The sequence below is a fragment of the Mustela nigripes genome, chromosome 13 (assembly GCF_022355385.1).
Source record: "Mustela nigripes isolate SB6536 chromosome 13, MUSNIG.SB6536, whole genome shotgun sequence".
Taxonomy (NCBI): domain Eukaryota; kingdom Metazoa; phylum Chordata; class Mammalia; order Carnivora; family Mustelidae; genus Mustela; species Mustela nigripes.
The window spans coordinates 1994063-2005877 of NC_081569.1; the positions used below are offsets into that span (position 1 = coordinate 1994063).

Consider the following 11815-nt stretch of genomic DNA (forward strand, 5'->3'; position numbering starts at 1 on the left):
CTGGATAATCTGGGTTTATCCTGGCTTGTGGCACTCAGCAACAGAGCAGGGAGGCCTGGCCTGGGGGCTGCAAAAAGACTTGCCTGCGTTGTCGGGAACCAGGCAGTTGTGATGTTCAGGATGCTGAAAAGCGGGCGCCTATGACCTAAAGGATACAGTGTGGTTTTGGAGACTCTGGTGCACCAAACATCGACCATTTAAAGTCTGAATCTTTAAATTCAGTGGGAGGAGGGTCCAGGGGGTGGAGCTAAAGTGGACATGGGAAGACCATGGCTCTTTACCATCTTCACTTGGCTACTTCCGAATCCAGTGCAAGGAGAGGCAAAATAGAGTCTCCCGAGGTTTAGCTGCCCCTCAGTTTACTCACACGCAGCAATTCCAGATTTCCAGAAGAGACGTGACTGCCCCAGAGTCCACCTCCGACCACCTGATGATTTGTGAACAAAAGAGTAGGACTCGTCTAATGAGACAACAGTTAAAACCCGTGTTTGCCAAACACGGTGACAGTTAGTTAAAAGGCAAAAAGTACATTAAGCTCCGACGGGGTAGAGACAAACTAGCTTACAACTCAGCAAGAAAAAGACGAACTCCCTGGCTGAAGAAGGGGAAAGGCCACACACACTCTCTTTATTTGTGCAACATCAGTCCATGGCCAACATCTACATGAGCAAAAACTGCAGAACCTCACTAGGTAGTGAAGAAATGCAAATTCAAACAAGATATATAAGTTTACCCGTCATCTGGGCTCGAATATAAATTCAAGTCCTGTGCCCTGTTGACAATGCTCAGGAAATAAGCAGACCCGTTCGCTGCCAGGGGTACAGTCTTTCTACATGAGAATGAGGTGAAAAGTATCAAAACCCTAAAAAAAAAAAAAAAAGTCCATGATCTGGAGAATCTGAAAATCGCCCTGGAATTAGCAATTCTGCTTCCAAGAACGGACTCCAAGAGACAGACGATGAAAACAAGAGTACTGCAAATAAAATCGAGCACTTACCACGTGGCACAAAGTCCCCTGAGTCCTTTAGATGTATGGTTTCATTCGCCCCTTGTCATAATCCTATGTCCCGCTTTCCACAAAGCAGGAGGACCTGACATGCTCAGTGACTTCAGACTGTGAAAAACCTACACGTACAGACGGCAAACTGTAGCCCATTTATGCAATGGAAAACATCACAGTCGTTACCTAGGATCCACAGGTGTTCATCTGTTCATATTAGAAATGTTTGTTTGAATTGTTAAATAAAATTATAGAACAGTATTAAAATCATACAGCTATGCATATGTCTGCATAGGAAAATAGCCCAGTTATGTCTCTAATGGTTTTCTCTAAGGAGTGGGATTTCAAATCAGTTGTGTTTTAAAAGGGGTAAGACACATGTAAACACAGGGATGCCCCTAAACATTGTAGGGGAAAGAAGTCTAATTTCAACTAAAGTACTCAGAACAATACACTTAATTCAAATTATCCCTAATACTGCAGTTGCCTTGAAACCTTCAGGATCAGACCGGAATCTGCTAGAAGAAAATGTAGGACTTTTTTTATCTGTGTTGTCTGAGACATTCCCTACACTTTGTTGGCACAGCGATTTGCAAAGACAGTCAGTGAACTCACGATCTGTGTTTCCAGAAAATCATCTCCCTGGGCTCTCCACAAGCTAGAAGAGAACTGGGGTGAACACACTTGCTAAGCGAATAGGCCTTAGGCCTACGCTTCGACCCTAGAGCCATGAGCTGTAAATCCTGACCACACCCACGGGCCATGTCCCTGCCATGGGATGGTGAACGTCCGTGACTTTGTGTCCATGGCTGAGCAAGAGCTGCGGCCAGCAGGATTTGGGTTCAACAAAAGCATGCCTTTCTTGCAAAGAATGGCCAACAGCTTAATTCATTTTTTTATCTCTTCCACAAAATTTATTGATGACCACACAGCGCACTGGGTATGGGGGACGCAGGGGACGGATCAAGTCCTCATCCTTAAAGAGGGGCCGGGGTTGTGGGGAAACAGTACCCCGTGCTAAGGGCCACTCTATGCATTGGGCACACCAGGGGCAGAAGTGCTGGAGAGGGGCGCCTGGGTGGCTCAGTGGGTTAAGCCTCTGCCTTTGGCTCGGGTCATGATCTCAGAGTCCTGGGATCGAGCCCCGCATCGGGTTCTCTGCTCGGCGGGGATCCTGCCTCCCCCTCTCTCTCTGCCTGTCTCTACTTGTGATCGCTCTCTCCTTATCAAATAAATAAATAAAATCTTTAAAAAAAAAAAAAAAGAAGTGCTGGAGAGTCTGTATTGGGGTCAGGGAGGCTCCACGTGGAGGGAGACTGCGAGGCAATCCGTAGTTGCTGACTTCCTAGGTGCTGGGCACCCTGAGAGACAGAAAAAGAACTAGGCATGATCAGTGTTAGGGACTCTACTCTCAGGGAGCTGAAGCCTGGATCTTGGCATTTATCTTTTCTGTCCTGCAGAAGAATTCTGGAAAATACCCCTCGAGATCCTTTACCAGTAGGGAAAGGAGGTAGAAAATTTACCTGTGAAAGCAACCTCCACTTCTACGTAGGGATCTCTGATGAGCTAGACAGGAGAACATTCCTGGTCTCCCAGATCTTGGGAGCTGGGTGCCCACGTGAGCCTCTCCTGGTCAGCGGCCCGCACACCGGCCTTGCTCTCATACTCAGCTTCAGATGAACAGAGAGACAGGCCAGAGGGAAGGAGTGGGGGCGGGCAGGGGGATGGGGAGCATGCGGGAGGGACGGGTGAGACCCTCCCTAGGTGTTCTGATGGGCTGGGAGCAAGATACACCAGAGAGCAAGGCGACAAGCGGGGTGAGGTGGTGGGGGTGGTGGGTGCTTCCGCTGAGCCGGCGCTAAGCTCGGAGAAATGGCTAAAATGGAAAGTTTTATGTAAGGAATATAGAGCCACAATTCAAAAAAGAAAAAAAGAAAAGCCAAACCCAAATAGTGTTCATAGCGCTATTTAATACCTGCTCAAAGTCCAGGGGGTGGACACACCTTCTAGAATAAGCGAGAAAGGAGGGAAAGCCCATTTCCCCAATCCCGGCTGGCCCAACCTGTCAGTCCCACCTGGCCTCCCGGAACCCAAACCCTCAACCAGCTGTCTTTCAGTATCGGGCTCCTTTCTTTGTTAAATTCCCACGAAGCCAGGCTGGGCACTGAGAATACATTCTCCAGGGGCCGCGCTATTTCCTACTGGCCCGGGCTTCCGCTTGTCTGCACCATCCACTGTCCCCCCCCCCCCCTCCCCCCCCCCCCGCCCCCCAACCCTTCAGCCCGTGGTAGCAGCTTCTCTCACCCGATTTCCACTGTAATGAAAAGCACTTCGCACAGTACCTTGGGTTCATGTTATATTTTCAGAGAGGGTCGGAAAGGGTAACGAGTGAGGTTTCTAAACAGATACCCCGATTTCCAGGGACTGGAGAGGCACACACGGCCGCTCTTAACTTAGCTGCACTGCCATATGCTACAGCGACAAATCACCGAGGGTCTGTGGTGTGACTCAGGGCTCCTGCCTGGCTCCCGTCGAATGTCCCGTACAGGTCAACACACCGTGCACTCCAGCCGCTGGGCTTACGGAGGCCCCACCGTCTTGGAGCTGCACCCTCTAGAACCGTCTCCGAGTGCTTAGAGCAGGGCAAGAGAGAATGGAGAACCGCAGATCTGCTTTGCGTTGCCTTGGCTGAAAGGAAGGCACATCACTTCCCTCCCATTTCATGGGTCACAGCTGACCACGTGACCCCGCCCACTTGCCCCGGGGCTGTTCCGTGTGGCCCACTATCTCTGAGGCAGCTCCTTTCCTCTCTGCGGTCACCATGCCAGTGACGACGTTGTGACAACTTGCTTGTGCGGCTGTGTTGCCTCTCTGGGCTCTACCCTTTCGAGGACTTCATTACTTTGCTGTAGCATGGGTGCCTAGTGTAGGGGCTGCTGCACGGTAGGTGTCCAGTGTTTGTGGACTGAATGGGCCACAGCAGAAAGTCAGGTAACTTGAAAGGAAGGTGGAGGCAGTCCCGGGAAGGGTCTGGGTAGGAGGAGACACCAAGAAAATAATTCTGTAAGTTTTTGTTTTATTTATTTATTTTTTTAAGATTTTATTTATTTATTTGACAGACAGAGATCACAAGTAGGCAGAGAGGCAGGCAGAGAGAGAGGAGGAAGCAGGCTCCCCATCGAGCAGAGAGCCCAATGCGGGGCTCGTTCCCAGGACCCTGAGATCATGACCTGAGCCGAAGGCAGAGGTTTAACCCACTGAACCACCCAGGCGCCCCTAATCCTGTAAGTTTTTAAAGTTAATGCAAACATAGTAGAAACTTCTACGCGTGACCAGTTCCTCGAGGGGTACAAGGTGTCCAGCAAAGAGAAGACACATATACAGAAGGGAGACAGCCCCCCACCCCGGGTTCCAAGTAGCTTTGGGGAAAAATCCCAATCCTAGAGAAGCTTCATGAATCCACTAGGTATGGCGGGAAGGGTTTGATTTGTCCTAATATGTTTTTTGGAGCTATATAAGAATAGGGTGCTTTCCTGGGTTACCACGTTAGGAGTTTGATCAGTCCACCCGGTTTCCAATCATAGAAAACTAAAAGGGCTTAATCCTACATAATTGCTGCTTGTTGAGAAAACCGTCTGTTTTATTGGCCCTGGCTGCAAAACAAGTGGGTTCGTCTAGATTCTAGAAATATCCAAGGACACTCTCTGTTCTAAGTCGGGTGACTACCCATTCAGGTCTGTATCTGTTTTTCCTGGTTAACTTTTTAATAGCATATTTTATAATTCACTCTCAGAGCGGTTTCAGTTTGGACGGTAAGTTGCAAGGTCATCTTAGTAACAAGTGATATTAACTGGCTGGCTGGAAAAAAAAGGTGACCGTGGGCCCTAGGAAGGGACAGAGGAACAAACATTTCCGTTGGCTGACACACCCAGCTGGTGCTGGGCACCTGGAGGGCCTGTTTCTGGACTGAGAGGTGCCCCCCCCCCCACCCCAAGGGGAGGAAGCCCAGGTGCTTCAACCACTTCCTGAAGGGCAAGGTCTGGGTTCAACGAAAAAAGGTCGGGAGTGGGCTCCTCGCCGGGCCATCTGCTCTCCTCCGGTCCTTAGGAAGGCGCTGGAGGCATCAGCGGATCAGTTCCTTCCGCGTAAAACCGGACAGCGCGGTTTACCTCCAAAGGCTGTTCGTCTTCGTGAACAGTGGCCACTCTGACCCCATCGCCGCCGAACTGAAGACACAAGTTACGAGAACGCCCGCGGAGGGAGGCTCCTGATTCTCCCCGCTACTACTCCCGAGCCAGGGACTGGAGCAGTCAGTGCCCACAGTCTGACTTGGAGAGGAGGAGACGGACACTTGGGGGGAGGGCTTGCACAAGGTCACAGAACTAGACGGCTAGAGAAAAGGCTGACCCCAGGAAGTCTGGTTCAAAGCCCGCGCTCCAAGCACACGAGGGGCCCCGAGCCGGCTCTTCCGACTCCCTAGCAAGTGCTCTCCTCGGCCCACACAGCCCTGCAGAATCTACCCCCCCACCTCACCCCACCCCCGCGGAGGAGGCCACGCACAACAAAGGGCAGGGCCAGAGCTGGCGAGCCCCGCCCGGGTCCCGCAGAAGGCGCAGAGCGGCCCCCGGCACGCCGCCCGGGCACGGGGGGCAGCGTCCTCCTCCCTTCGGGGCAGAAACAGTCCCCTTCCAGACTCGCTCGCGGGGCGGGGAGGAAGCGCGGAGTCCGGGTCCGGCCCGGGGTCCCCGCGAGGCCGCGGGAGGCTGCGCCCCGCGCCCCCCCACCCGGCGCCGTGCGCCCAGGGCGGCCCCCAGCCCCCGCCCGCCCCCCACGGGACCCCCGGCCCGCGCCCGCGGCTCCGCGCTGGGCGGCGGCGTCCTCCCGCAGCCACCCAGCTTCCCGGGGGAGGAGCAGCGCATCGCGCAAGCATCCGGGAGCGGCGGAGGGGGCGGGAGGAAGGGCGAGAGGAGGAAGCGGGATTTAAACGAAAGGCGGTGACGCCACACAAAAGATTTCTATAGGCTCCAGGGAGGTGACGGCCGGGCGGCGGCGGCGGCGAGCCCGGGGGCGAGGCGCGGACGCGGGGAGGAGGCGGCTCGGGCGGCCCCGGCGGGCGGCGGCGCACCCACGGCCCGCGCGGAGGAGCAGCCGCGCGGGGAGAGGAGGCGGGCGTCTTCCCCTCCGCCTCTCGGCCCCCGCCCTTCCTTTCAGTTTCTCCCGGCTCGCTCGGAAGTTGGAGGTTGACGAAGATGGCAGGAGCCGGGGCCCGGGCGGGTGGCCGCCGCGCCGCGGGGACCTTCTGAGTTGGCGCGGCCGCCGGGGAGACGCGCGCCGGGCGTCCGATGCGCAGGGCCCGGGGTCTCGGGAGAGCTCAGCCGCCGCGGGCCCCAGGCGACCAGGCGACCGGGATGGACTCGCGCCCACAGCCAGCGGCCGGCCGCGGGGCGCGCGGTCGGGGAGGGCGTGCCGCCTCGGCGCCGGGCCGCGCGCTGTGAGCCGGCGAGGCGGGAAGGGGCGGCCGCGGTGGCCGGCGCGCCCGGGCGTGGCGGGCGGGCGAGCGCGCGAGCGGGGCGGCCGCTGTGCGCAATCAGTGCAGCCTCCCGCCCGACTCTGACTCGGCGCGGCCGCGCCAGCAGCGGCCACACCCTCGGCTCTGCCGCCGCCGGCGCCGCTTCCCGAGAGCTGGGGGCAGGAGATGCGCGCCCCGCGGCGCCAGCCCCGGCCGCCGTCGCGGGCAAGTGCCGCCCGGCGGGGTCAGGGCGCCTGAAGCCCACGTGCGCCGCCGAGCCCGAGGTGGCTGACAGCAGAGCCCGCCCGAGCCGCCGCCCGCGCTCCTCCCCGAGGAAGGGATTTTGATTTCAAAGAAAGGAAGGAAGGAAGGACAACTCCCAGCTTCCCCCCCTCCCGCCCTCCCGCTCCGGCCGGGCCGGGCCATGCCCAGGAAGGCGGCGGCGGCGTTGGCGGCGACGGCGGCCCAGCAGAAGGGACTTTCCTGGCAGCCCGGCGGCGAGGAGCGCGCTCCGTGAGTTTGCTGTGCCCGGTTCATGGTTCCTGCAAGCCCTCCAGGAGGCCGAACGCTGCAGCCCCTCCCCGCGCCCCGAAGAACCTCCTGCGTCCTCTGGCCCCCGGGCCCGCCCCGCGCCGCCGCCGCTCGGGCTCCGGCAGCCGCAGCAGCCCAGTGCCCTCCGCCCGGCGCGGTGGATGGCATGATGGTGCGGGGAAGGCACCGCGGCCCTGGCCAGCTGAGTCGCGACGGCCGCGGGGGCGGCGGCAGTGGCAGCGGCGGCGGTAGCGGGATCCCCAGCGGCATGCCAGTGCCCCCCGGGCGCGATGGCTAGTGGCAGCGCTGGGAAGCCCACTGGCGAGGCGGCTTCTCCGGCTCCTGCGAGCGCCGTCGGGGCGGCCTGCTCGCAGCCGCGGAAGAGGCTGGTGTCCGTCTGCGACCACTGCAAAGGCAAGATGCAGCTGGTGGCCGACCTGCTGCTGCTGTCGAGCGAGGCGCGGCCCGTGCTCTTCGAGGGCCCCGCCTCCTCCTGCGCCGGGGCCGAGTCCTTCGAGCAGTGCCGGGACACGATCATCGCGCGCACCAAGGGGCTCTCCATCCTCACCCACGACGTGCAGAGCCAGCTCAACATGGGCCGCTTCGGGGAGGCCGGGGACAGCCTGGTGGAGCTGGGAGACCTGGTGGTGTCGCTGACCGAGTGCTCCGCCCACGCGGCCTACCTGGCGGCGGTGGCCACGCCGGGCGCGCAGCCCGCTCAGCCGGGCCTGGTGGACCGCTACCGCGTGACGCGCTGCCGCCACGAGGTGGAGCAGGGCTGCGCCGTGCTGCGCGCCACCCCGCTGGCCGACATGACGCCGCAGCTGCTGCTGGAGGTGTCGCAGGGCCTGTCGCGCAACCTCAAGTTCCTGACGGACGCGTGCGCCCTGGCCAGCGACAAGTCCCGGGACCGCTTCTCCCGCGAGCAGTTCAAGCTGGGCGTCAAGTGCATGACCACGAGTGCGTCGGCGCTGCTGGCCTGCGTGCGCGAGGTGAAGGCGGCGCCCAGCGAGCTGGCCCGCAGCCGCTGCGCGCTCTTCAGCGGGCCGCTGGTGCAGGCCGTGAGCGCCCTGGTGGGCTTCGCCACCGAGCCGCAGTTCCTGGGTCGCGCGGCGGCCGTGAGCGCCGAGGGCAAGGCGGTGCAGACCGCCATCCTGGGCGGCGCCATGAGCGTGGTGTCGGCCTGCGTGCTCCTGACCCAGTGCCTCAGGGATCTGGCGCAGCACCCCGACGGGGGCGCCAAGATGTCGGACCACAGGGAGAGGCTGAGGAACTCGGCCTGCGCCGTGTCTGAAGGCTGCACCCTGCTATCTCAGGCTTTACGGGAGAGGTCTTCGCCCAGGACTTTACCGCCAGTGAATTCCAATTCTGTGAATTAGCACCCGCCCCCTTCTTTCTTCCACCCCAGACTAGAGGAAGATACTTACTGTCTGCCCCTCTCCATGTATACCAAAGAAATCCCAGGGGAAGCCCCCCCCCCTCCCACCTCCATGTCGGATGCTCCAGAGGAACCTTCTAGAGAGCGGGGCCATGCGCTCCGACAACACTCGTGGGCGCGGGGGGACCCACTGCCCACCTACGCACACCCAGCAGGGACCCGGAGGTGGCACCCAGCCCCGGCCCCTCTTCTGGAGTTCCTCCACTAAATTTTCTTACCAATTGGGCAGGAAGGAGGTCATGGGTTTGTTTCTTTTGGGGTCCTTTTTTTTTTCTTTCTGTTTTCTGTTTTTTCCTAATTAAAAGAAAGGTTACCTCAGTTTTCACTCCTTAGACATGGATGTAGCTACCTTTTTTTTTTTTTAAGCAATCGTGTTGGATTAGGCGTATACTTGGTGTGGAAAGAGTATGACTTTGCCATGTGATTTGCAAATGGGGGGAAAGCTACTGTGAGTGTGTGTTTTATTTTTTAATTTACACTATAGAGTGATTCCCCCCTGCCCTTGGCCAACCCCCCACCCCCATGTCAAGTTTTTACCTTGCATGTACTGGAGTATTTATTTCATTTATTAAAATGTTATGTTTCTCAGATGGCCCTTTGCAATTATTGTTGATTTTCAATAATTGTAATAATGTTGCATGCTGCTTGGGTCCCCGGAGGGGGTAGCAGTGTCTCCCCGCCTTAGCCCTGTCTCCCTTTTTCCTCGAGGGTGATCTCTCTGAGCAGCCTAGAATTGGAGAACACTGTTCTTGGAGAGGTGCCAGGGGAATGAATGATTGGCAGTAGGTACCATGCCGGGGGTTGGGCTGGCAAGTGGAGTTTGGTCTTGCATCTGGTTTCTCCTGGAAAGTACTTAAGCCCCACCCTTGTGTCCCACTGCTGTCTGTCCTGATGGACAGTGGGTCAGGCTGACCGGGGTCTGGTTGGTATTCTGCCTGTCTCTTTCAGATTTGGGCCCTTCCTAATCCTGCGTGGTACCCCACCCGTGCCAGGTCAGGGGAGCTGGTCGCTGGAGTGGGAAACTGGGCTATATATAAGCAAGGACCTTCAGGAGACTTTGCGGCCTCTTTTATGTAGGCAGGTCTCTTCGCACAGGACCCAGTCACTTGTGATTGTAGGAAGAAGTTCGCAGGGTTCCAGACTGTTTAAGGGAGGGAGGGGTGTTCTGGAAAGTGGTAGGAACCTTCTAGAGCCACAGCGTGGTTGCAGGCAAAGGGCTGATTTCCGTGACCTTGATCTAAGATCTGCTCTGGTTGGTTTCATATTGGAAGAAGGCTTTGTTAACTGACGTTTGGAGTTATTTTAAGGGAGTTTGTCCTTTCTGGAGACAGTTAAAAAAGAAAATTGGGGAGAGAGAAGTGTATAGTTTTACTGAAACTTGTTAAGTTTGGGACGTTTTCCCACTGAAAGTTTAACATTCTTCTTCGCAGGGCTTGCCCTGGGAGAGCCACATGGATAAAAACCCAAACACGCTTTAAATTTGCTCAGTTTACAATTCGTCTGATCTGTTGTGCCGGAACCTTGGTAGTTCCCGAGGCTCTGAGAAGAAAGTGTTTTTCACTGTAACATATAAGAAAGTCCTATTGACTGTTTTACTCGACTAGCTCTGTTTATTACAAGAACAACGTATTCAACATGTAAAGCATCTTTAAACCTGTGTTGGGTCAGAGTAGGATCGGGGAGCTGCTCTGAATTTGATGTTTGGAAAAGTCTTAAAGCGGTAGTGCACATACATTTCTTAGAAACAGTCAAGGGAGCTGTTGTTTCTCTCCTAGGGCCTGGTAGATTAAAAAAAAATTTTTTTTAATTTAAAAAATGACAATGACCTTGAGAATGTTTCGTCCTCTACCCCCCAACCCTTTAGTCTGGGTCAGTCAGATTCAGAAACTATTTGAGGGGAGGAAACATAACCCAGTGCCAATGACAATCGTGCTTGCATTTAGGATTTGTTCCTCTTATTTATTGCATATACATAAGTAATTATACAGAGAGTTTCTAATTATAGATGTTCCTTTAGCCTATGTAGATCACAAAGAGTAAACCGAAAGGAACAAAGTAAAATAAAATTAGGGCCAGGAATCTGTAAATTTGGTGTTTGATGAAGACGAAAATGATTGCCAATTGTTCCTTGGACTCATTCCTTCTGCAGAAGCAATTTTCAGGACAGTGCATGCCAAAAAAAAAAAAAGAAAGAAAAAAATTAGTCTTCCTTATCTACTTGGATGAAGTTAACTAGCTTGCCACCAAATTAATTTTGAAACTTCTTTTTGTCTTAGCCAACCGATCCTGGCTCTTCACACTTCTGTGTATTAAAGATACTGACTTGTAATATTCAAACTCTCTGTCCTCTGAAGTTGTTAAAAGTTTCGGTAGTGTTTTAACATCCTTCTCCCCCTGCCTCTGTCTCTAAGATTAAGAGTAGGATTTTTCTTCCAGCAGGTGGCTTGGAATGGATTCTTGTACTTTGTTCAGCAGGGCGGAGGAGACCAGATTGAGGCGCGTATAGCATTTCTGTGTATCTATGTTGCTTCGCTAGGCAAGGGGTCTGGGCCCAGGCCTTTGACATTTTATTTGACATTTTAGTTTCTGGTGCACCAGCTGGCTAAACTTGTTTTTGAAATAGCCTTGATTTTTAAAAAGGAGCATCTCAGACCTAGTTCACAGGGCTTAATAAGGTCAGCAGAGATACTAAGTTCCAGGAATAAAATCAGAGTGGCCTGATTATTTATTTATTTATTTTAAATTAAACTACATTAGAGTTAATTTAAGACCTCAATCTTTAGGCTCTTTTGATTTCCTAGGGCGAGTTTTCTTACTTAGGCTTAATGGGCACCATCCTGACTGGGGATGTCGAAAACCTTCCTTTGGTCAGGAGAGAAGGAAATCATTATGGCTAAGTTGTGGAACAAAAGCCATTATTTATGACAGTGAACCCAAGTAAATGGGACAAAAGGCTTTCAAACACAAGACTTAACTAGAAAAGAGCTCTGTCTTTCCTCAGCTGTTTTAAACTTGGCCTTTTTCTCTTATTCGTTATGGGTTGATTTTGGGAAATGTAGAAGGTGTGTGTGGTGTGTGTGTGTGTGTTGTGTGTGTGTGTGTGTTGTGTGTGTGTGTGTGCATTCTTCCCTACCCCATCCTCCTCGTCACCTGAGTTATTTCTAATTCAGGGTCATGTTTCTCAAAAAAATCTAAAGACTGTGGCTGTGGAAGCATCAGTTACGTCTGACTGGTTATTTTGTGAGTATTTTCTTTTTAAACCTGGCATAGGGAGCTAACGCACTTGACAGTCTGAAACAGCTAATTTTAACAGAAGCACCTGTTTTTCAGAATGAAT

At 54.6% G+C, this 11815-nt stretch overlaps 1 protein-coding gene across 1 annotated transcript; it reads left to right on the forward strand.

The window, feature by feature from the left end:
• The first annotated feature begins 7325 nt into the window (after nt 1-7325).
• TLNRD1 (talin rod domain containing 1) lies at nt 7326-9068 on the forward strand. Its single transcript, XM_059371442.1, has one exon. The coding sequence runs from the start codon at nt 7331-7333 to the stop codon at nt 8417-8419; it is 1089 nt and encodes a 362-aa protein (XP_059227425.1). The 5' UTR covers nt 7326-7330; the 3' UTR covers nt 8420-9068.
• Nucleotides 9069-11815: the final 2747 nt, after the last annotated feature.

Coding starts and splice junctions, on each gene's coding strand:
- TLNRD1 (XM_059371442.1), top strand. CDS start 7,331: ATGGCTAGTGGCAGCGCTGGGAAGCCCACTGGCGAGGCGGCTTCTCCG.